General features: G+C 36.2%; 1 protein-coding gene across 1 annotated transcript in view; it reads left to right on the top strand.

The window, feature by feature from the left end:
- The window catches only part of NALCN (sodium leak channel, non-selective), a 214,350-nt gene that overhangs the window by 9,580 nt on the left and 178,361 nt on the right, over positions 1–26,409 (top strand). Inside the window, exons 3-5 of the mRNA XM_030234675.2 lie at positions 9,830–9,913; positions 11,466–11,605; positions 12,302–12,430. Coding sequence (XP_030090535.1) covers positions 9,830–9,913; positions 11,466–11,605; positions 12,302–12,430 — 353 coding nt within the window. The remainder of the gene's footprint in view (positions 1–9,829; positions 9,914–11,465; positions 11,606–12,301; positions 12,431–26,409) is intronic.

The following is a 26,409-nucleotide window of genomic DNA, read 5'->3' as shown; positions in this document are numbered from 1 at the left end:
TTTGTCCTGTTGAGAGAGAACATTTTCCTCATCATTTCTTCATTACTTTTCTGATAGGTGCTTTGGTTGCTGTAGTTGCTGTCTGTCTGCTCAAGAGGAGAGAATTGAGGATGGAGCTTGCAAAAAAATAGATTTTTTGACTTAAAATAGTAAAAGAAAAAAAGTATTTGTCAGCACTAACTTGAGGGACTGCAGTGGTCTGAAATTAGTTGTTTGTGTCTAAAGTAGGCTCTTTCAGAAGATAATTTATCTGGGTTTTTCTTTTCATTGTGAGAAAGGGAAGCTTAAAGCACACAGGCTAACATGAGATACCTGTAGGTATCTCCCAGTCAGCAATTTCTCTAACTCATATATTTATTGAGTGGAATAATATAGTCCCCACCCTTCAGTGGAAGGGTGGGGACTTCAGAAAGTGTACACACAATGTGATGCTAAAATATTTTTTAACATTTATGGCATTAACTAATTTATGCATAAATGAATTTCTTCCATAATCATCCTAATTCATAACTTTGTCTTGAGTTGTTAGTTACAGATCTGATGTTTATTGCACTTTATGACAAGTTTCTGTTTTGCATTCTTTTCAGTAGTTTTAATTAACATGCCATTTTTATCAAACAAGAATGGAGAAATTACAGAATTCCTTTAATCTTTCTGATAAGTGATGGAAATATTAATAGGATTATGGTAAAACACTGTCAACTGGCATACCAGCTTTTGGTAACTTTGTCAAGTGCATTACAGACTGAAAAGAGAAGATTAAAACTTTGAAATTAATTTTACTCCATAACATTAGAAATGCCAAATACCCACAGCTTATAAATGAGTTAAGGATAAGGAAGTTGTGTTCTTTTCTAGGGTTGGATAGTAAACAGAATATGTGGCTCCTGTCATCCAGAAATAAAGTGCTCTGATGTGCTTATGATATCTCTGCTGAAAGCTCCGTCTCAGGATGTCCAAGTCATAAACAGAAGTGAGAACCTTGACCTTGAGGGTAGGAACATAACCAGTGAAATCAGTGGCAAGGATAAGAAAATCTTGGGATGCTTTGACTAAACATAGTGAAGGGGAAAAAATAGAAAGAGAAAACTACTTACCTGTGGTCATAAAAAGCTCACAGAGCAAACACAAAAAAGACCATTTATCATAAGATTTGAATTTCTGTTTTACCCTATGCCTTGTGATTATAAGACAAAAACTGCTTATCCTTGTTACAAATTATTTTCAAAAACAGATATGTATTAAAATACATATGTATATATGTATAATAAAGAATGGAATTTTTTACTGTGTATAATGTTGTTGGAATCTAGATGTGTAGGTCAGGTCCTGTGTTATCCTGTGTTGGCAAAGAATAAGTTATTTTAAATTGTTTTATAACTTAATACAGGAATATTTTAGTGTTGGAGCTGTGATTGTTAGTTTGAAATATTATTTCATAGAAAAAGTATTTACACCCATTATTTGAATATGAGAGTCTACAAAAGTTGATTCTTCTGCCTCACCTTTTTCCTGTGTGTGTTGCTGCTTTGCTAAGTGTCTACAATCATTGTAAGGACAACTGTTCCCAGGCTACTGGGATTGTGTTGCTCATAAAATGCTCTACTGCTGTTTCCAGTCACAGGAAATTAAAGAAATTAAAACTGATTATCATGAGGAAAAGAAATTGGAAGTTGCCTGCAGCCTGCTGCTAGTTGGATGTTACTGCCCGTGGGCCCAGGAAGGTTAGAGACCATGGCACTGGAATATACGCACCTGTTTCTATGGTTACTTGTGTCTGGTTTATTGGAGTGTTTATTACAGGAAAGTAATGACTCATATTGCACAGTGGGGCTTTTTGCACCATTTTTGCATTAACACATTAGAAAATCAAATGCATTTAAATTACTTGGTGAAAGTACATAAGCAGTATTTCTAAAATAAGAATGGGATTTATTCTAATGGGTCAAGGGGTCATGGAAGTTTTTAGTGAGAAATTATTCCAGGGCATGGATTAAATTATGTGTCCATATAATAAAATACCTAGTGACTTACCATGGTGATCAAAATTTAACCTAAAAGTTACTAAGAAAAGCTATACTGCTCACTGAATTTTATAATGTAGCTAGAAATATACAGACTGATTAGATGAACAAAGCTTTACTTTTTGATAATGGTTTTTTTTCCCTCTCCAATAGAACTTTCAAGGATTACTTTCTTGTTATTTTTCATGAAAACAACTATTATTGAGGGATATTTTAAATTTATTACTTCTTTTCAAAGTAAAATGATACAGGTATTGGGAAAGCAGGGAAACCAACATACTGGATAACATGTTTTCAGATAGCAAGAGAAAAAAATTCATTCCTGGTGTGACTTTCTGTTTGAAATTTGCATTTTCAAGAAAGTCTGCTATAACTAAAAAATTCTATTCTATTTTATTTTACTTCCATGTTGTCTTCTCTCTTAATTTGAGAGGATCAAAAAAGACATGAAGATAAACAAATTTTAATGCCAGCCAAATCCCTGTTGAAGGGAATTAGAGCATTTCTGTGCAGCTGTATTTTCATGAAAATGATGAAATTTGTGTGGGTTTTTTAAGGGAGTAAGCAGAATGTAAAATTGGATTTCACAGTATTGTGTTCTCCATCATTAATATAAATATGGATTTCTTACAGCTATACTAGGATTTTTGTTTCAATAAACTTTTCCTTATCTCTGTAGTAAAAAAAAAAATGTATTCTCTAGCATTTTATAATGCCAGTTACCAAATGGTACAATCCTCTTTCTGGAAAATGCCTCTTTCTTATGTATTCCAACCCTCATAATTGTGGGTTTTTTTTCTGTTGAATGAAAGCTTTGAATGTCAATCATAAATCTGAGTTTTGTCATGTTAGATGAGACTGTTTGCCTATCAAAACTTCCTGTTCAGCCTCCAGGCAATATTTGATACTGCAAATTAAAAGCTTTCACTTTGGTACATTTGGATCCCAATCTGTCCATTGCATTCACCATAAACACTAGAGCTAGGGGAGGGCATACTCCTCTGCTGAATGAAGTACAGCAGTGTTTATTTCACATCACCTCTGTGAGACTGCAGAGTACTTCCAAGAATAAGCGGATGTCCATGCTTGTGGAACTAGATGCAGAAGTGGAGTTAACCCCAAAAAAACTGGCATTTGGAGGAAATTGGCTTAGAGGTCGACAACTAGGGAACAGTCTGGGTTGGAAGGAACCTGAAGACATTGTCTGGACAAATCTCTTGCTCCAAGCAGGGCTCAGAGTTAGTTAGTCAGGGTTCTGCCAGATTGAGTCTTAAATATTTCTTGCAAAAAGCATGCTAGCATTTCTCTGGACATCACGATTGGGTGTTTGACTGCTCTCACAATGGAGATTTTTTTCTATGCACTTCCTGGAAACAGTGAGTGCTGTTCCATGGAGGGGAATCCTATTAATCCTCCTGATGAGCTACTTTTAGATTTGCTGAACCCTTAAGACGTCCAGGGAAGCCAAGTCAACTAGTAAGGCAATACCTGGGGCACTGAATACAGATGGCTAATGAGCAGATGCAGAGGGAAATGAAATTCAGGCTTTCAGTGCAGTAACCCATAAAAATCTCTGCAGAGCATGTTGGCAGCCAGCTGCAATGGTAAGGGGGTGTATCAAGAGAGCAGCCATATAATACAGCAGCAAAGCTCCCTTCCTCAAGGGTTTAGGAGCCATATTTCTGTTGGGCATTAGCATCTCTTCTCTATGGCCTAGATATGAAGAGTTTGCCCAGAGGCTCTCAGAAGTGGTCAAGCCAAAGTACTTGACACGAGGTTGAACTGAGATGCTCTACAACCTTGTGGGTGACACAGGTGGTCTCTTGTGGCATTCCTTTCCACTGTATTGTGGAAACAGTTATTCCCTTTGATACTTTTCTACTTGATGAAGTGAGTTGGGTAACACTTTGTCCCTGGTTTGGGTTTGGGGAGGGCGGGGGGGTGGCTTGTGTGGTTTTATTTTTGCTTTGTGGGGGTTGTTTGGTTTTTTGTTTAATTTAACATTTTTGGTTTAGAACACTGTTTTTTAACTCATAGTAATTCCCTCACCCCATTTTTTTTACAGAAAACACTCTTATAGGATGATTAGCAAGTAAAATGGTCCTTGTTTGTCTGTCTCTCTGGCTTCATAGCCAGAATTGTTTCTTCCTTTACAGTCTTTTTGTTTGTTTTTTATTTTCTGTTAAAAAACAGCATATATAATGTGAACACTATAGTTTAATATTCACCCTGTATGATGTGAAACATGAAATACTAAATTTAGTATAGTTAATTACATATATTAACAATAATCTAGTCTTCCTTAAAAACAGGTTTGAAACTGTTCTTTAGTTTCTATTATTACTGTTCTATAGTAACTATTTAGTGGATGGTTCTTTATCCTTGTATATTGATGTTTCCTAAAACAATCTGAAAATCTCAACAAATTCAATTCAAAATCAATTATTGTAATGATTGCACAGGACGAAGTAGTGGTTCTTTAGTGATTATAGGGTTTTTTTGTAATAATCAATTGAAACTATGTAGTTGTGTGTCTGTAGCATGTGTGGCATCATTCTCTTACCCACAGGACCAGCAAGAGATGTGTTTCATTGTATTATTAAAAATAGAGTAATTTTGGGATTTGTGCTGTAACATCTAATGATTTTTTTCATTTCTAGCATAGAATACAAGATTACTCTCAATATTACATTATCTGTAAGGAAAAAGATAAATTATGTACTATGGAATGTGTTACTTAAAGCATCTGATGGTGGAGCAGCTCAGTACAATGCATGAGTAATTACAAATTGAACTTTTTTAGTTCAGTGATATTATACTTGTAGCCATTCAGAGTTAATTTTTACACAGAAATAGTAATTCCATTGGCTGTTTCAAGTCAGTTGGTGTTATGTGAGTATATTTTATATAAGTTCTTTCATTATGCACGAAGATACTTTATCATAAAGAAGACAGAAAATGGAAAGTTGCCATTCCCACATACATACATTGTTTCTTTTTTCCCCCTAATACAGACTTTTAAAGTAAATATATTTTGAGTTATTTTGAAGTGATCCTATCACTGTTGTAGAGAATGAACTTAGAGGTGAACCACCCATTTAAAATATTTCAGTTTTTCTTTAGTTATTAGCATGGTCCTAACTAAGCAATTCACAATTGCTTTTGTTTCCTGCCCTTTGTTCCTAACCTTTGTTTGACACAGGAGGATATTAGTGAAATAGTTTTATTTTGAGGGGTGGAAAAAGAGAATTGAGAACAGTCAGATGCAGTTTTCCTTCTTGATTAGGCCATATTTCTTCATTGTCTTTACTGTGTGAGTAAAATATTGAAAGTGTTTGTCAGGTTGGGGGCGGGACTGGATTGTCCATATTGTTCTGCTAACAAGCAGACTATAAACTGCAGGTTTTTAAGTAAATAGGAAAAGTTTGAAGCTGAAACAAAAATATAAGGAATATATGTCTGTGACCAGATAGGAGATGGATACCCTCTATTTGTGCATATGTGTCTGCATATGCAAGGAGAGAGAGAGAGGTCAGGCAAGGCGGTCCCTTGAGCTCTGATTTAATTTTGTGTCCCACTCAAACCTCTGTGCCCAGTAGTGTTTGTGTGGAGTCAGAGAGTGGAGGAAGGAAGGTTGGTTTCCCTAACTCAGCTGTGCTCTCTCTTCTAGCTTGCTTTTTCTGTTATGATGAACACAGCATCTGGAGGAAAAAAAATACACTCCCAAATTCTTAATCCCTCTATTCCTTCTATTTGATCCTGTTCTCTTTTCATTGCTTCTCAAAACTCCATAAATGTCAGCCTCTACACCTTAATGCTTGTTGGTAGTGCTTTATAAAGTAGCCTACAGGATGATCTGAAGGGTGTTCCAGAGTTGATGACATGCTTTGTTCACCCCTACCAGCACATGCAGGATCCAGTGGTCATGACAGAATGGCACAGTAACTCATTGTTACTGAGCTTGCTGATCTCTCTGCATTCTTTCAGCTATCCTGTTTGTCAGAGATTGTGAGGAAAAGTGGGAGACTAGGGTTCTAATGAGAGATCCAACACTGCAGGACTCCTTTCCAAATGGTGGTAAATCTGATTATTCAGGGCAAATATCATATTTCTTCTTTTATTTAGCTTTCAGAGAGAGTCAGCTGGAAAGAGGCAGGAGGGAAGGATTGAGAGAACAAGTTGTAGTCAGGGATGAAAAGGAAACAAAAATTCATGAAGGCAAGCAAGGAGGCAGAGGAGGCTGTTGATTTGGAGGGACTTGCTATTCATCCCAAGGTGTTCCTGAGGTGTTAACAGACAAGCAGGGCTGAAATGACCTCAGGGATGTGTGTGCTATCATCTAGCTAAGCTATCTACCTTACCACTGAGATACTGAAGTTGCTTGAGAAAATTAGCAGACAAGCAGATTGCTTTACGCAGTTTGGGGATTAATTTCATAGAGAATTTTGCTTTCAGCAAGGTTGATAATGAAATAAGCGTTTATTAAAGAATTGCAGTCTGTCTAGTCTTCCCTTCTCATGTGAGTTAAGCTGTAATGGCTCTCATGGAGTGACTGCCCCAAGTGTTATTAGTTCTGTCTATGGTACCCTCTGTATTTTGTACTGACTCACATTTTCAGTGAATTAGGTCTTAATTTCTTTTTCCCCTGTGAACTTGTATAAAGATTGTTCAGGGCACCTAATATTGGCTATAGGCATTTTGTCTTTAATATGCTTAATACAATTGGGAAAGTGGATCTTCCAGTACCTTGTAGTGCTTTATTTTGAAGGAGTGGCAAATGATTTTGTTGTCTATATAGGCTGTAAATCATGTTGCTGGAGAAGTTTTCAGGACTTGCTGTGAACATCAAGAATCCACTATCCACTGTAGGCAGAAGGAAGTCAGCAATTTTAATGACTTCAAGAGGTTTTGATTAGTCTGCACAAGGCTTCTTGTCCACATTTCTAATCCTTCATGTTCTGAAATAGTGCATTCAGAAAAAAAATAATACATGAAACTTCATCAACAATTCTCAGATTTCAGCAGATTCAATGGGAAAAGGTTGTGGGGTTATACATTGCAATACTTCACCTATTTTAGGTACAATGTCACCAGAGGTATTGAAATGTCATTTATTTGTATTCCTTTCCAAGTCTAAGAGCTGTCATTGACCGTGAGTGTGGTATTTCAGCCTAATGATTTTTTTCAAATGTGAATGAAGCTCACTGTTCATTGCTATTAATTACAAGTTCTAGCCTGTGTTTAGCCAGAATTAGATTTTTCATGGACGTACCACATATATTCTGATTTTTGCATTAAGCAGAATGTGCTGTTGGAAGCCTCAAAAATACTTCCAGGAGCAACTAACATCCACATGTCAATACGCAGTATGAAAGCATTAAAGATTCCCCACCACATCCACTGCCAGACAAATGGCAAATGACATTAAAAGGATTTAGCCAAAGTCTCTCTACATCAAAGTGGAAAGAACCAGGAGCTCCCCTAAAAGGAGTAGTTTCTTCAGATGTAATTAAGGTGTGCCGAGTTTCCGTGGGTGATGCACTGAAAGCCGCCCTTACTGGGAGAGTGTAGCGGTGGAAGCAGGCTGGGTGTGACAGTGAGAGCAGTGAGCTGGTGCAGCAGCCTGACTGGTGAGAAGGCTGGAAAGGGTCATGACATCTTCCTTTGTAAAGAGAAAACAGCAAAGCTGCTTCAATCATTGTGGAGAGAAAAAACAGTTTCTAAAAAAAGATTTGGCTTTCAGTCAGAACTTGGTGGGTTATTCAGAGGAGGGTGAATGCAGGAATTCCTGCTGAAGTTCATGGTCAGATCTGCACAGCACAATTCAGGGAAGACTTTTTGTTTAGACAAAGGGTGCTTAAGAGAAGAAAAGTAATTTTCAAGGAGTTCTTCAGCAAGAGAAAGACCAATCAGCATTTTTGTTCAGAGCCACAATTGAAGGACTCAAGTAGCATGTTGATGCAAATCTCATTGGAGATTTGTTTCAGAGTAAGAGATTTAGAGTGTGAGTGGCTGATCGCTGTGGAGAAATAACATGTTTCTGCTTCACAGGTACTGAGCATAACCACTAAATAGCTGAGTCCTCTCAGCCCTGAGTGAAGTTACTGATTAGCTCAGAGTTTATATGGGGAACTAAGTCTACTTTCTTCAGAATGACAGGCTGGAATTATGATGCAAAAGTTCCTGTTCTGTTGCTTCCCTGATTTGCAGTCTTCCTCCTCATAGTTCTTGAACTGAGAACTGTAACATCCTTATGTGTTAGAAATTTTTGTCTGAAAATAATGCCAAAGTTCTCTGTCCTCTGTTTCTGATTTGAAAATCACTTACTGTATTTTCCTGCTTCCCTACCAGTTCACTTCTACCCTGGCAAATTTTTGCAGTTGAAATTATTTTTTAAAACTTATTTTGGCTCTACACAATATATCATGCTGTCACCTACTGCAAGAAATAATAAATCATTTTTAGGATAGTGTATGTCACTGAAAATATTAGATTAAAACAAAATATCTTGTCTGTGCTTTTAGAATCAAAGATAATGCTGAGACTTTAAAAAAAATTGAAATAACTATAACTGAGAAAAAGAAAAATGTTTATAAAGCCAGGACTCACATAGGAAGCCCAAGTACAGCAATGGCTTCAAAATTCTTAAGATGTGACAATAATTTTTCCCCAATTATAGCTGTGAAAAGTGGATGTCAAACATTGCCATTTGCACCTGGAAGATCACTTCAGAGGATCCAAAGAATGTATAAGACAGGGAAGGCTGTATTAAATCTGTAGTGGGAAACTTCATTTAAAAAGGTGTTATTTTTGTGCCCTGAGATGCTCTGTCTTTTTCTGTGCATATGTTTCTACATGAAGGGGATATCCACTTTCCTTAGGTGTATTTTTGTCTAGTCTCCCTTTCAAAAGCTTCTTTTCTCTACATGCATTTGTTCCCCAACTTTCTCTGTGCTTCACGAAGTGCACAAAGCTATCTAACACTCAGAGATAATCTGTCTAATAAATATAGATATTTTAAAGTTCAGTATTTGAAATGAAGTGTCAGGCATTAGCAGCCCAACAAAAAAGTGTTTTTATAGCTTGCAGTAGAGGGGCCTGTGTCACACGTTGACAGGAATGGTGTGGAACGTGAGGATATTGAAACATGCAAACTGGAGCAGAGGTTGAGAATAGTACAGTATAAAGGAAACTGAATTTGGATGCAGAATTCTCCAGGCTGCCTGTTAGGAGTGATCTTTGGATTGGACTGTCACCAAAACCATGTTCTGATGTTACAGCGGTTACTGTCAGGTGTTTTTGAAATAGCAAGGTTTCTCCAGAGCATGGAACATGATTGAAAACTTATGAAGAAATGAATGTTAAGTGGTACTGATTTAATTGAAGCTGTTCAACAGTACTGAAATAATTGAATAGCACAATGCTAGATTGCCAGCATTTTACATTGATCTTCCTGTGTAAATATTTTATAATGGAAAATACAATGGAAAAGTAAGTCCAGTGTTCATTTTTTGTGTGATTTTTGATTTACAGCTGTCTTTGTAAAGTTTTTTGACACAAACTTAGAAATATAATGCAAGAATTATATTAGTATTTATTCACCCACCCAAATGTGTGTGTATGTTATCAGTATATTCTGATCCAGATACTAGGCTTTTGGAGTCTTTGAAAAGCGGCCTTTTAAAAGTGCACAGGAAGAGCTGTGCACTTTTAAAGAGCTCTTCCAAGAGCTCTTCTTTTACTTATGATGTTTATAAGTTCTGACAATAAACAAAAATTAACCTCTTCGCTTTCCTTTCTTGTAGGGTGATAGCTCGTATGTAAAGGATCGTTGGTGTGTGTTTGATGGATTCATGGTCTTTTGTCTTTGGGTGTCACTGGTTTTACAGGTAATCATTTCACTTCTTTTTACAACAAATAGTTCCTTAATTGTGAAAAATACGTGGCACAATCAATAAATGTGAGTTGGGGAAGCAGACTTATATATGGATCAAATTGTTTTAAAAAACCATGCTGAATTCAATGGATTTATAATTGCACATTGCAGCATATCCACATTAGTAGTAGAATTTATCTTGATTATTTTTTCTTACTTGATCTGAAGCTTATTAACATAAACCCTGTGCAGTCAGAAGGAGAAAGAGGATCTTCAGAGAGACATTTCTCTCTTACTCCACATGACTGTTGTGCTCATTTCCTTCCAGTGAGTCTAGTAGGGTGCCATGGTGACTAGCTCAGGCACCTAAAGGGAGATTTATTCCAGTGGTAGATGTTTGCCATTCTGTAGTTGTAATGATACAGTGAGTGGAGTGTTTTCATGCAGTATCACTCATACCTAACAAAACATTTTCCAAAACTCATGTTAAAGCACAATGAAAAAAACCCAAAACATTTGGAAGCAGTTTGATAATTTTTTATAAAGCAGGGAACTTGGACTTTTAAAAAAAAAAATTGCAGTGTTAAGGTATAGGTAAAATTTTGTCCTGCAAATTAATCAGTTCTTAACTGTAGCAGGTTTTCTGGGTAAGAACAGGTTGAAAACTGTGACATTGAGCTTACAATAACATAGGGATTGTAAAAGTTCTGTAGTGATTGCTATTAGGCACTTCTAAAATTTCAGACAAATTTAAGATACATTGTAATTTTCTGGTTTTTACACAGAGGAGACTTTGGTACACCTTGTACACATGCAGAATGAAGGTTGATTGTTACAGATAAGAACTATACATTACCCAGTTTATCCATTGCCAGGTTCCCTCTCCATTTTCTTAGTACTTTGAGCAAACATTAAATCAAGAAGTTACTCTCCAAGAGTGAGAGACAAGGATTAAAACAAGATATTTGCACCCAATCATTCAGCTAAATACTCTTTATTGAGTGCATAACCTGTCAGTGTATTGAAGAAATGGTTCCCTCTCCTGTGCCTTGGCTGAAATTTATATTGTAAGTGGAGTCTAGGAGATGATGTACAATTTTGTCATGCACTTGGAATTAAATGCAACTCATAGGCAGTCTGTGTACATGTACTTTTATATTGCAGTAAAAACCTTAGTGCTTTGCAATGTTAACAGATACTGATTTTCATATTGGAAATATATTAATACTTCCAGCAATGTTGGAGGAAACGTGTGGGGTAGGAATGGCACAGAAACAGGCAGCTGGCACAAGCTTGCACAGTCTTCTTGAGTCATCTGAGACTCAAACATTATGAACGTGGGCAGAGTATATGTTGTGATTTTCATTAGGGTAATTTAGAAGTGAATTAAAGTATTTAAAAATATTTTTCTTTTTGAAAAGTGTGGTAGAAATAAACTGTAAAGTAAGCCAAGATTAAAAATGAAAAGAAAAAACATATAGTATTAATAATTTTAAAAGCTCTGGTAGTGAACTCAGGTGCAGGACAGCGTCTTCAAGACAAACTACTGATTTTTTTCTTTGTAGGTGTTTGAAATAGCTGAAATAGTTGATCAAATGTCACCTTGGGGCATGTTACGGATTCCACGACCACTCATTATGATTCGAGCATTCCGAATATATTTTCGTTTTGAGCTGCCAAGAACTAGGATAACAAATATCTTGAAGTAAGTAAGGCTGTTGTCTGAAAAATAACTGAGCTTATTTAAGTGTTGACTTAGAACACTGACTGTGTAGTCAATCAATGACCCTTCATGCTTAATGGCCATTTTTCTCCTGAGTTTTAGTTCTGGCCAAAAAATTCCTGCTATTTTCTATATTTAAGAAATCAGCAAGTTTTATAGAAAATAATCAGAACTTTCAAATGTTTAGATAAATTTTAAAGTATTTTGGTAATAAATTCAGCCAGCAATTTTCAACCAATGGCAGTAAATTCTGTTCCATTAACATGGCCGTTTAATAATCAAAGGGAATATCCTTAGTAGAGACATGTCATGATAATATGAAAGTGGTTTTGGTTTTTATTTGGTATCACATTTATTCCATCACTGTGTCTTGTCTGTATGAGTCATTAAATACTATTTTACAAAAGCCAGATTTTATGCATTTAATTTGGGTATTTTTTTCCATCCTTCACAGTTTTCAGCTGGTTTAATTACCCTGACTTAGGGGCTTATAAAAAAATCTCAGCCCCGTTTTCTACTTGTGCACAAAGTGAGAGAACAGTTTTAAGGAGAAATGTTCTGCAGCATGAAATCCTGTTCACTTTGCATGAGTATATTTTCTATTCTATAGATTCTGTTCTTTTCAGGGGAGGCTTTGCATAGCCTGTGCTTTCGGTAACCTGTTTGTCTTTTTGCCAGGCGTTCTGGAGAGCAAATATGGAGTGTTTCAATTTTCCTTCTGTTCTTTCTTCTCCTGTATGGGATCCTGGGTGTGCAGATGTTTGGAACTTTTACGTACCATTGTGTGACTGACGACACGCAGCCCGGGTGAGTTCACCTGTGCAGGCATGACATGGGCCTGTTCTTTCATTGCTTATGTTTTATTTTCATTGGCATCAGTAGATGTAAAATGGAGTTAATAGATTAAAAGCAGTCCAGCAAAATGCACTAAGGCAGATTGAGGAAACTGTGACAGAGAGGTTAAAATTTGTAGCATTTGGCTACAAATGCTTAGGGGGCTGAGTATGTTGGGTGGGGCAGGGAGGTGACAGAACAGGAAAGCAGAGGGGACTGTTAAGAAGAGCATTGCCACTCGTGGCCAACCTGGGTCACTGATGATGTATCAGCTTTTGCACTCTTCTGTCTTTCCCTAGAATGTCTTTTTATGGGGCCAGACCTAAAGACACCCTAGAATCATAGAATAGTTTGGGCTGGAAGGGACTTTTAGCAGTCATCTAGTCCAACCTCCCTGCAATTAGCAGGGACTTCTTCAACTAGATCAGGTTGCTCAGAGTTCCTGTCCAACCTGACCTTGCATGTTTCCAGGGATGGGGCATCTACCACCTCTCTGGGTAACCTCTTCCAGTATCCCAGGCCCTTTCTGAATTATTAATTCTCAGTGATCTGATGCTCAGGTTCAAACACGCTTTTTTCCCCCACCCTTCGCAAAATACTGATGATAAATATTTTACACTGGGGATTGAGGATACATTATGTTCTTGATTCAACATGTACTTAACCACAAGATTACCTCAAAGTACAATGTAGCCTGTTGAGTCACTGGTATAGCTCATAAAATCACAGATAATATGCTTACTGGTCCTGTTGAATTGAGGGCTTGACTGTGTCCTTGAGTACCATTACATTGTGAGACTCTATTGCATCTGTTTCTTTGTTTGGTCCCTGTTCCTTTAGATACTGTTCCTTTGGATAGGGAGATGTTGGCTCTGGAGTTATGGCCTTTATTTTAGTCAAAATTGGATCCTTTTATTCCTGTTTTGAATTTGTCAGAACATAAAATTAATAGAATAAGCATTGTAAGAAAGCAAAACACCACTTAATCTTCTAGTGAGCTGAATAAAATTTCTGATGATTGCAAAACTCTGTGTCAAAGCTTTTTCTAAAATAGAACCTAAAAGCTATCAAATATAAAATTAGAAGTGGCAGATACAAAAAAAAAGGTTATAAAATCATTTGAGAAAGTGCCAGAGCAAATACTAAAATATGGTATTTTGTTAAATTAAAAAGAAAATTACTTTGGGACATTTTTCTAATTATATAATCAACAATATAGTAAAATGTGGAGCTGATCTTCGTATACTTCATGCACATATGTTCTTTCATTCTAACTGTTCCTCTCTTTTTTAAGAGAAAACCTTTATAGCACGGATATTTTGAGAGTTTCCTGTAGCCATGGGGAAAAATTTCTATGTAAAAAATTTGTCTGTGGTAATGAGAAGGTCTGCAATTCTGTGAGTTACAGAATGTTATTTAAAAAAACAAGTGGAATACAAAATGCAGGAAAGATTGGGCACCATGTAATTGCTTGTGTCACTGAATATAACTTTTCCTTGAAATCAGCAGAAAAAGATGAAATGTGACATAGTAATGTTTGCCATATGGAAATTTAATTTTGTAACTTCGGGGCTGCCCATAAAATTCTGCTAATTTTTTCAGTAGTGTTTTTTTAAAATGGTATACAGAAACCCTTCAATTTTAGGCTTTTGAAAGGCTGGATTACAGGAAAACCTTAAAAGGTTCAAATATCCAGTGTATAAAATAAAGTTTAAAACCTGCCTAAATAGGGTTAAAGTTGAAACAGTCAAGTATGCAGAACAGAGGGAATTTCAGACTTGAGGTTGAATATGAAGCCTTAAATCCTTTTTCTTTCAATATTATAAAGTATATGTTTTTAGCTGTATAAGTATTAGAAATCTAATTTAAGTTACTTTAAAGGTACCTGCGATGGGCACCTTCAGTAAGCAGTTAATCACTTTTGCCTTCTCCAGACCAGACTTACAATTTTAAAAAGGCTCCCATGACTCTGTATGATGACTACTGTTACTTGGACACCAGTTTTTTTCCTGAAAGTGTTCCTCCAGTTATTCTGATGAATGGTGCTCTTCCAAAGAACAACATGCTTTTTTCTGAAGTAATTGGGTTCTCATCATTCTATCCTAGACCATCACTAAAAAGTCACCTTTTTTGTTTAAAACTGAGCTGGAAAAACAAAAGTTATTGACATGTGGATGTATACTTCAGTTTTGGCATACTGTTCATTCCTACTCTGAAAACACTGATTTCCTCTTCTTGTCTGTATGATTTGTCATTATATGTTGTGAAGACTTACACCTATTTGTCCCTGCTTTAAATTTTGAGGAATGCAGTGCAGAAGCTCAGGTTGGAGTTAGGGTGTGCTGCCTTCATGTAGATCAGGACTGACCTTCCTGGAGTTAGCTCCAGAATTTATAAATCCCACCATGGGCTAGAAAAATAAATATAGAGAAAGAAATAACAGTTCTGGTGCAAAAAGAGGACATTATGGACAGATATTGGTCCAAAATATAGTTAGAAAGAAGAGGACATGTCACTTCTGAATCTGGGAACGTTTATGAGCTGGGATTGCCTTGTCAAATTTTACTTTTGTCTTTGAGGTTCAGTTTCTCAATTTTATAAGGAGGGTTAAACACTCCTCTCAGAGGTTGAGTCTCTCTGTCTGTCTCTCTGTTTCAGGTGGCTCAGTTCCAGGCAATGGAGAGTGGCCAGAGTTGGCTGTACTTGTCCTTAAATAACTTGTATTTAATGAGCCACAGCTGTAAATTTTCATTATTTTTCCAAACCAGATCCCAGACTCCCAAGTCAAGATTAGAAAAATTAAAAGCATCCAATTAGCGACCACCTGTGAGAGCTTTAATTTTAGGTGATTTGCCTCTTATTAGGCAGAACTTCATGGCAAGCAGGAAGGGTAAAATCTTATTTTTGTGGTCAATACTTGATCTATTTCTGACATTTTAGAAATCACTCTTAAGTCTACTGCCTTATGAATTATTATTATGAGGGAGTCAAGTTTCTTTTGAAAATGGTTTCTTAAAATCTTCCTATTTTTTTTATTTGAAAGAACATAGTGTCTTCATCAGACCCCTTTTGCCTCATTGTCTGGAGAAAGTTCTTTTATCTTTCCATCCTTCTCAATGCCCACACTGCCTGACCTCCTGTCTCTCCACCTCCTGAGTCATTTTCTGATGTTAGCTATGACAAACAAAAATACTGAAGTGAGCTAACCACAACTGGATTTTCATTTTGTCTGAGAAATCAGCAGAATCTGACTTGCTTACAAAGGCTGAAAAGTTTATTGTTGTTTGATAAGTCCTTTTTTTCTTGTATTCTTACAATTTCCTTCCCTATAAGGACATTGTCTTCTTCTTATACAATTTTATTACTCTATTTCCTCATGATTATGACTTATCTTTTTCAAATATGCTGTAAAAAAATTTTCTTGATGATATCTCCAACCAATATATCTTTTTCTGCCAAGAATTCTTATATTATGTGTATTTCCATAGTATGGATCCTCTTTAGTTTTTTAAAAGATGGTGTGTTTGAAATGTAAAATCCAATTGTCTTGATAAATCTATATATTATAAACAGTTTGACAAGGTTGGTTTTTTGTTGGTTTTGGTTTTTTCTAGGTTTTTTTTTGTTATAGCTGAGATTAATTTCAGAGATATTCAATATAAGGTGAAAATAGTTGTGTTCCCAGATCTACTGTAATTTATTCTTGGTTACCTCCAGTATACAAAAGGTACTTTAACACAGTACAGGAGAAAGAAATTTTTTATAAATCATTTCTGTAACTACTTACTGCTTTCTTTATTTTTACTCCAAAGATATATTTGACTACGCAAGGATAATTCCAAAGCACATGATCGGTTTATATGTATTCCACAACAGTAAATTTTCCTTTTTCAAATCTCAGTCTGCACAGGAGCTAAGGGAAAGGAAGCCTCATCAAAAGAGAAAAAGCTAATATGGCTAACTGCCATAAATTGTAGTACTCACCTATTTATTTTCCCAAAGTCATTCTTTAAGGTGCCTTTTTTTAACACTTTTGATAAGGTATAGGCTGAATATTTCCATAGGCCTGCCTACCTGTCACCATGGAGGTCAATTTAAAATCCTTCTTTGCAAAGTTTCTTGTTTAAAGCAGGAGATGTCCAGGAAAACAGATAAGAAAAGTAATTACTGAGTAATGGAAAGATCTAAGAGGCTTCTGGTCATCTTTCCATCTGTCTATGGATAAGCCATGAAAATGTCAGAAAACAGCTTCAAAGACTCTGAAGCTGAAAGTTCACCACAATATCTAATAGAGGAAATAAATACAATTAAAAAGAACAAAAGGAATTTGAGATTCTGTCTTACATCAGCAGTGGTAAAGTAAGAATGAGTAATTAGGTTTCTGAGAAAGGGAAGAAATCAAAGCCCAAGCTCAAAACATCAGTGTAATAGGACTTCTTTAACAGAGCACATTAATTTATTGATTTTAGTGTACAACCAGATCTGCTTTAATATTGTCTTTGGGACTTATTCGCAATCTCTCTTACTGGTAGCATGTCTCTAGTATAAACTCCTCAAGGACAAGAGAAATTGAAAAAAATTTACTTTTGCAGGCCTGATGTTGTTTAATCCCCAACCAAAACCAGTCAAAAGTGGAAGTAATTCAGTTTAAATGGACTCATGTCAGAAGAATGAATGAGAGTGCTGATGTGGTGAGCAGTATTGGTGCCCAGGAGAAAGAGCCTTCAGGAGTTGGGCTCTTTTCACTCTCGGGGGCATGTGATTTCTGAGCAGAAATCCTGTTTTTTATTAGAATTGTTATACGGATAGTTACCCAAAGTAATTACACTGTTGATTAATTTAACACATATTTTACACTGTTTTTGTTTTTCCAGCTCAGTTTTAAACAAAAAGGTGACTTTTTAGTGATGGTGTAGAATAGAATGATGAGAACCCAACTACTTCAGTTCCTGGTGGCTAAGTAATGACATGTATTTGTCTGTATTAAGATTTGGAGCGGTTTAAATTTACACAATTCTCTGTCTCAGTGCAGACATCTAAGTTTATTGAATTTTTTTCTCAGCCTGTCAATTTTTATGAGATTTTTTTAAAGAATAAGTCTTTTTGAGTAAACTGGAGTGGATTTTATACGTTATTGGGAAATTGGCTCACTATAAATACAAGAATTTGAATAACATAATCTCCTCTTTGCTGTAGGGAAAGTTTTATATTGAGCCACAAAAATTTTACCTGATAGTCGCTGTACAGAAATAACAGCTGGTGAGTACTGAGCTTTCAACAGAAACCTGCAGGAAACCAGGATTCCAGAAGTCAGAAAAGCCTCCAAATGTATCACAAAATTGAGGGAAAGACCAGACATCCCCAGAAAAATGGAATCCCAAGAGCGATCTCCACTGAATCTGCTTGATGGATGATTGATTGGGTAGTGTTTAATTTCTTAAATGTAAAGGAAGCTAGGAAAGTTCTGTTCTTTATATTGCAAGAGGAATCCAGGCAACTAATAGAGAAGGCTGTGGATGTCCTGACATTCACAGGTTAAATAGCAGGTATCACTGAGCAGTACATCTAATTCAGCCTTGAAATGCTGTGCAAAAGAATCACTTCTAGATGTGCAAGCATTTATAAGGAATGCTGAGAAAGAATTTTAAAAGAGATCTGTTTCCATGTTGTTTCAGATCTCTTTTCATGAGTGATCTATTCAATACAGTATTTTGAAAACCAGGGGACTGTTTTCAGTTTTGTATTGTTGCTTGGAAGATGAATGTGGTGCCTAAATTCTGTTCCTCTCCCTTGAATTAATGCAATTCAATAAGGCCTGGGAAATGCTGGAATATTCGTCCATCCTGAGATATTTGTGGGCACACTGAAGCCATCATCTCAGCTATTTTATTAGTTCTGAGAACTTGTGGAGAGTGGGTGGCAAGCAGGATAAGAGCAGAAGTCTATAAAAGGAGGAAGGAGACAGGACAAGAAAAGCCAGGGAATTATATCTGGGATACTGTAGGCTTAACTTCTTGCCCTGAAAGAATTCTGTGGTAAATAAACAAAACTTTTGTAAGCAGTTGGAAGAAAACAAGGAAGTGAGTAGGAGCTAATATGGATTTCTAAAGGATGAACCATGTCAAACAAATATAATTGCCTATGGCAGCATAACAGCCACGAGAACTGAGTGTCATATTTCTTCAGTTTAGGAAGGCTTTGTATCAGTCTCACAGGACATTTTTGTAAGCTGGCAGGAGAAACATGGTTGAGGTGAAAATAATCATAGAATAGGTCCAAAACTGCTTAAAAAACATGCTCAGTGAGATGCTATTAATATCTGAACAGAAGGAATGGGGATCCTCATAAGTCTGTCATGTTCTTTTTGGAGTTTCATTAATATCCTGCATGGTGGCACACTTATTACACTGAGGATGATGTGAGGTTGGGAAGAACTGCACACGTTTTGGAAGGCAAGATTAGGATGAAAATGGTCTTGAAAAATTGAAGAATGGCTCTGAAAAGTTGGATGAAAGGCAGCAGGGACAATATACTGCACTTAGGAAAAACCAGCTGTACAAATACAGCATAGTGAGTCATGTGGACTACCTTTAGTTCTGCATAAAGTGATTTAGAAGCATAATGGAAGAACAGAGATCAACAGTACTGTGCTCGTGTAAAAATGTAAAATTGTAGTATCTTGCAACATATAGGCATCGTCCAGAGAGAGTCTAAAGGAGACAAATATATATAAAGAGAGAGCAGAGTTGATAAAGAGGGTTCAGCAGTTTTTTATAAAAGAGTAGTGGACATATCACAGGTTTTGTGTGGATAAGCACTTTTGGACAGACTAAGGGAATCTGGTCACTCTTTCTGTAATACACTAGAATAAGAAGTACATGTACGAAATTTCAGGACAAAAATTTCACATAAGACAGGTCATTAGGAAAAAAGTTTGCAGTGGTAGGTATAAAGTTGCACCTATTTCTTAGAGAGGCTCCCAGTTTCACTCCTGAGGATCTTTAAAGCATCCTGTGGAACTTCTCTTGGGAAAAGTAGAAATAGACTGGGGCAGAGAACTGTATTTAATGTCCTGTTGAGTGTTCATATCCAACCTTATTTTTCTGTGATTTGTGTGGTCTCTCTTGACATAACAAAGGGTCAGGTATTGTTATCCTGGGCATCTGAAGAACAATTTGCCTTTGCTATATCCCTTTTAAAGGGACACACATTGGAAGTGAGGAGGATTGGATGCAGAGCTGTTGCACATTAGGACAGAAGTGAGAGACTGGCGTCCTGCAGTCTTTATTATTTTCTATCCCTTTGTGTACCAACTAAGATGAGAGCCTATTCATGAATGTTCCAGCTTCATTTTTCATCCTACCCCACATGGAATGCCCAAACCACCCACCAAAATATGTTTTTTACTATCAGAAGTGCTATTATTAATTTTTTTGTTCCAGTTACATAAAATACATTTGTACTCAATCTTTACTTATGTCTCTTATCACTGCCTGTGAAGTTGGGCCCTCACTCCCCTGCTCCCTCTCTCATGAAAGATGGAAGAGTTTTTAATAAATTTCAAGAAAAGCCCCCAAATCCAATGTCACTCCTTAGTGTAGAAGACCTGCCTTTATATTCAGTGAACTAAGTGTTCGTACTTGGCACAAATGCATACCACATTCGCTCTTTTCCATTGCCTAAAATACTTGCCACCCTTTTGTCCCTTTTGTAGCAGACAGTGCTGGGTTCACTGATGTGTGATTTGACCGGTTTTCTTCACGAATTTGTACATCACTGCCACCTTCTCCCTTTCAGCTCCTTGTCTTCATCTCCAGTTTGCCTCAAATAAAGGCTTAGCATCCTTATCCCTTCTTCTTAGGGGTGCCTGCCGAGGCAGTTGGAACAAGAGTCATTACCTGGTACAGTTTAGCCTTTTGTGCTGTCTGCCTCTTTCCTTAATTGTCATGGCCATTGCCCGGTGGCAGTATTAAAACTACAATCCAAACCAACTTATTGTACACCTTCTATCTGGCAGGTTAATGAGAAGGGCTTTTCAGCTGCTATTTGAGGACAAAGCTTTGGTTACAATCTGTCAATGCCTCATGCATTTTTTTTTTAAAACTGGAGGTAGCCTGAAGGCTTGAAGGCTAGACCAATTTGAGATTTTACATTTGGGTCTCTTGGAAACCCAGCAATATTTTAGATCCCTGAAAAAGTTATTTGATCTTACTGTAGGTCTGCAGCTGTGTATTTTAATGATACTTTTGCCTGCAATGCCCTGACAGAGAAGCCCTTTCACAAGATAAAACAGCAATCCAGTTTTGGCAGTAAGTCTTTCTGCCTACTTTGAGTACCAGTCATGCTATCAAATGGAGATATCAAGCTGCTTTCTCCCAGGTAAAGTGAGAGCTTTGGCAGATGGGCCTTGTCAGATGGCCAGTCAACAAATGCCAGTTCCTTTTTGAGTGAGCTGGATGATGTTGAAAATTTTTTCTTGGGTGCTCAGTGGTACCAGCCCCTTTTTTCTGGGCTAAGTCACATCTCCTGCCGTTTTAGATGTTTGTGACTAGTGTGTGTAAATGCATTTGATGAAGGCATCCTGTGTATGGTCTTCACACTTTGCAACATAAACTTTCGGAAAGAATTAGTTTTGCATGTAGGTCAGATTTGGATTCAGGGCAGTATTTTTTTATCATTCTGAAGATCACCCTGTCTGGTGCCTAAAGAAAAAAGTCTAGTGAGATAAAATTGTATGTTGCAGTGGTCCAGAGAAAGAGTCAGGAAAACCTTCCCCACTCATTGGTTGTAGCTAACTCTGCTTTGTGGGTGAGGTGTCCAAAAGTGCTTGTAAGCTTTGATGGAAGTAATTTCCAGATGAACTTCAGTTTTGGGATTTTCAAATCCTACAGTGCAGATTATTGGCCTTGTGTTTCCCCTATAGTGGTTAGACAGCAATTTAGAAGATATCTTTCTGTATTTCATCCAGAGAACTCCAATATATAACCTTAGGATTTTTTTGAGTGGTCCTGAATATACTTTAAAATCAGCTTGGATACAGTCTTCAGCTTAGATTCTTATACAAATTTCAGTTCATGACTTTGCAATTTAAAAGACAAGAAAGGTGTTTTTTAGTCTTTCTTTTAAATTCTATAAATAAATGCTGTTTTGGATTATAATAGTGCTATATGTATGAGATCACTTCAACTTGTAAATAAGTCTAATTTAATGTACCTCAGTGGCACGCAGATTCATGCAAGCTAGCTGGATTTGATTTTAACTCTTCTTGTTTATGTCCTGTATATTAAGCACTCAGAGTGACAGCCTCCTTCATTGTGTAAGTGCCATTAATTCATGTGGTTTTGATTCTTCTGAAACAAGTTTTGCATTAGCATACATAGCATGCAATTGCCATTTGAATTCAGTTCTGTCAGGACTGACTGTTGCAGTCACAAAAATGGGGTGTCATAGAGTTATGTCATGTGGAATTTGATGAAATCTAAAAGTAGTACTGTTGTGCATGTTACATTATAAACAAATGCATACTGAAATTTCTGACATTTTCTTTTTTGAGCCTTTTTTCTAGTACTTGTATGTACATTTCAGTACTTTCCACAGGATGTATTTCTTCTTTTGCTCATTTTCCTGTGGTGAACTTCAGTGACTTACTTACTTTGAAGGGTAATGGCTGAGTAAGTTGAATTTAATTTCCTGCAATGCCAGTAACAAGTGATCAAACCAATAGCTTTCCAAATTTGTTGAGTACCTGCAACCATCCTGTTTTCATTTGGGCATTCTCATTTGGTTCATTTCATGACACTATTGCCTTTCTGTAACATAAGTGATGTGCCATGAGGACAGAATCATCTGAATTTGATGTTAGCACTTCTGCTAGGAATCTAAATACCCTGAATTTCCTCTCTAGCTGTCAGAGAGAGAAGGGTGCCTCAGGACTGTGGGTGAACCCCACTGGCCATGAACCTCTGGAGAGGTATTTCTCTGTCTTCAGTGCCTAAAATGAGGTAGGGTAAGTCAGGACATTAGAGCTGCAGTTTTTACTTGTGCAGCTTCTTCTAGGGGCTCATCAAAGAGGTGTTGGATCTTTGAACTTTTGCACCCTGAAGTGTGAGATAAGGATGGTGATTTAATCTGAATCTGTTCAAAATTCCTGTGCAGTGAGTAGCAATAGAAGGAACATCAAAGGTACGTTTTTAGATTCTAACTTAGGTCACATGTGAAATGAAAAAATACAACAATCAAAGTCAAACCCAACTTTACTCAGTATTGCTGAAGCAGTCTGATGTAATGGTGCCTTTTACTGGTGACTAATTACTGAATATGGGCAGGAGAAGAAAGTGCATAAGACCATTACTTTTTGTAATTTGTTGAATATACATGTAAATAAGTTTTGTCTTCTAAAATAGGCAAAAAAAAGTAAGACTATCCAAGTTTCATCCACAGATTACAATTTACACACTACAATATTGTGAAAACTAGCAAAAAAACCCCCAATACTGAAGCCTGAAAGTGAATAGATAAATAGTGAATAAAATATCTAAACTGAGTTGCAAGATTTTAGAAAAATAATTTACATTGGTAAAAATTACTGAAAGAAACTATATTAGCAGTAGTAAGATATTACAGTATCTATATATTGAATTTAAAATTAAAAGTAACTATTGGAACATCTAGTCAGGCTTCAATTTGTTTCCCTTCTATGACATCTTATAGCTTGTGTCTGACTCCAGTGCATCTCCTAGGTGTGTATCTAATCTTGACTGGTTTGCAGAACAGCAGTCATAAGCAAGGGAACCTTTTATTTCTTACAAAAACTATTTCACTGTTAAAAAGTGTTCCTATTCATCATTTTAATTTGTCTGCCTTCCACTGTAAACTTTCTATTCTTATTCTTGTTATAATTTTTTATGCCAGATTACACAGAACCTTAATTCCTAGTATTTTCTCTGGGTGTATCCACTTAGAACAATTGAAGCACCTTTCAATATGTTTTTCAACAAATTAACATTATTTAGCTCTTTAGATCTTTTACTGCAAACCATCTTCTTCAGTGTTACAATTTTCATTTTTTCTATGACTTCCTCAGTTTTTAAAATATTAAACCATCAAAAATCAGTATGTAATACTAATGATAATTTGTAGGAGTTTCATGTGCAGAGGAGCATTAATTCATTATTGCTTTTGTATGTACAGTCTGAGGAAGCAGTTTTTTTCTTGCCATGATGTTACTGGGGCTAATATGAGAGGATGCCTTGTTATATCCCCTCATCTCAAGTTTTGTGTGGCACCTATATTCTATAACATAGTATTTCCATCCTCTTATCCCTTTTAATCCACAGGCCACAGGCCATAAGATTTGCTTTCTATGATCCTGCCATTATAACCTTGCATTTGGCTGTAGTAAAGCCCATTTTAGGTTGTTTGATCAAGCTAACCAAGTAATTTTGATAACTTGTCATAATGCCTTTTTCTTATTGTTATTTATGTTTATATCCTTATTCTTATTTTTATATGTTTCTCCCTCATTGATTCTGGTAGATAATTTTGATCATTTCACTGGGAAGTGTTTTTTGCCATGTCAGTTAATCAGTTTTCAGCCCATTTAGCTGGTACTTTATTGATATTATATCGTGCCAATTTTTTAATCAGTCATATGTTACTGAATTAATTGCTTTACAAAGTCCAAGATAGGCAATTTTATTTTAAAAATCTGTAATCTTACAAAAATCATGTTGCTGTGATGAGAATTATTTTCTCTAAATCCATTCTGGCTGCCATTTATTACATTAATGTTCTTTACTCCTTTCCAAATAGACTTTTTATCAGCTTGCTCTTTCTTTTGTCTTGCTTGATGTTAGGCTAAGCACTTGGGCTGCTTGTTCTTTAAAAATTAATGGCACATTAGCATTCTCCTGGAATTTCCCTGCTATTTCAAGATTGTTCAAAAATTAATGGAAGAGATGCCCTCGGTTATTTGGGCTTGTTGATTTGAATATAATTATCCCTAGCAGATGCTGTCTGGTATTCTCTTCAGTTACTAATTCTTGATTAGTAGAATCTGTGTTTGCCAAGCTAAAATGTAAAATATGGAACGTTGCCAAAGCTTAAGCTTTGTGTTTATGCTGTTTGTAAAGCCATGAGTCCTTAAGCATGCCCTATCTTATCTTTCAATATGATAAAAGTAATGAATAGATATAAGAGAAAATCTGTTACCAGAAAGAGTTGAAAGCTTTATAGTTATAATTACAGATATAATTATGAGAAACATTAAATATGGATGAAAACTTTGCACTTACAGTTTAAAAGATAACACAGATTTTGTTGTTGGATTAAAAACAGAAAACTGGCCCTGAAAGTATGGTACATGAAACTTTAGATTTAAATTTGACCAAAAGTAAAATATTTAAAAATTACCCTTGGGAATACTCAGGAACACTAAGATTATAAAACATCAGAGGAAGAATTGTGCCTAAACAAATCTGCAGTCCTTTAACCAGAAAGGTACTCTCTGACATTTCTTCCACTTTTACCAGTGATTTTGGATGACAGTCCTGGATTCTCTAGAACCTGTAATGGCTCCAGCAGCAGCATGATTCTAAGTTGTCATCTTTTTCTGCACAAATTAGAAAGTGTATCAGTAGAACTCAATTGCAGTATGGTGCCAGTTCACTGAAGTTAACAATCATATATGTGTCTCACTACAGTGACAAGAATGAATGTAAAGTTGAAAAAATTATGCCAAATCATAATGACTTACTACTGCAAATTTTAGAAATATCAATATCAGTGATTTATTTTTAATATTGTCCTTGTTGAGGTCATAATGGGGTAATAATTATGGAAATAGTAAGCAGAAGACATTGTGATAGAAACAAAGCTGTGACAATTATTATAGCACAAAATTGTTATTATTCTAACAATTGTGCAGGAGCAGCTGCTACTATTGTTAGGCATGTAAAAAGAGCTTTACTGTAAGGAAGTAGTCTAGGAGCCATCTCTTAACAGCAGTTGTATGTGCAGAGTTTCCCACTTAGAGAAGGAAAAGAAGAAGGAGAAAAGTACTTGATTGGATGAGCACACAAAGAATTAAGACATGGCTTTGGAAATAAGAGATAGATATAAAAGGAAAAATCAAAGGCATTTTGCCTGGATGCTTAGATTGTTTTCATGGTCACTATGCAACAAATAAACTTTAACCTTTTTCAATTTAACTTTTTGCAAGGAATCAGGTAAAAAACCAAGCAATTTTCCATCTAGGCTTCCTGTCTTTCAAGTTCCAAGAGTTTCTGAAAACAAATGTAACTTGGAATGCTAAATAAAAATTCAAATTTTTTTGCTGCCTAGTGGTATCATCAGGTGTATAGCAGTTGCCATGAATTATCTGAGCCTTTAAGAGGATAAGTTCCAATTAAAAAAGTAATTTAAAACCTCCCTTCTCCACAATGTCATATATTGTCATAATAGAATATTGTCATAAGAAGAATTGTAATTACATATTTTCTCATTTTTACTGGTATAAAATTACAGCAATTATTATAGTTATGCCATGAGTATTTTTCTTTTTATCTCCATAAATTCTCTTCCTTGAGGAAAGTCTTTGGTTGGAGAACAAGGTTATATGCTCTGTAACTGGCTGAAGGTGCAGGGGGAAAACAAACTAAGGCTGAGGACTTGGCTGATCATAGGAAGTGTCATTTTTTTTTTTAACTTGAAGGGTTTTTAACTTGATGCACTTACCCATGGGCAGGCATTTGGTGTCATTGATGTATCCAAGATGCTCAAGTAGGTCTCTGAGAGCCCTGTGACCTCCTAGATCAGCATCTAAATACTGAGGGCTATCATGAGGCATCCCCAAGGCAGCAGTAATCAGTGTGAGGAAAATAAAATTGAGTTACAAGTTTTGGCTATTTACATTGACTCAGTTGTGGGAGGGAGCTTTAAATCTAGAGTGTGAA

The sequence above is a fragment of the Serinus canaria genome, chromosome 1 (genome assembly GCF_022539315.1).
Source record: "Serinus canaria isolate serCan28SL12 chromosome 1, serCan2020, whole genome shotgun sequence".
Taxonomy (NCBI): Eukaryota; Metazoa; Chordata; class Aves; order Passeriformes; family Fringillidae; genus Serinus; species Serinus canaria.
The sequence above is the reverse complement of the archived record's forward strand: the minus strand, read 5'-3'. Positions and strand labels throughout refer to the sequence as shown.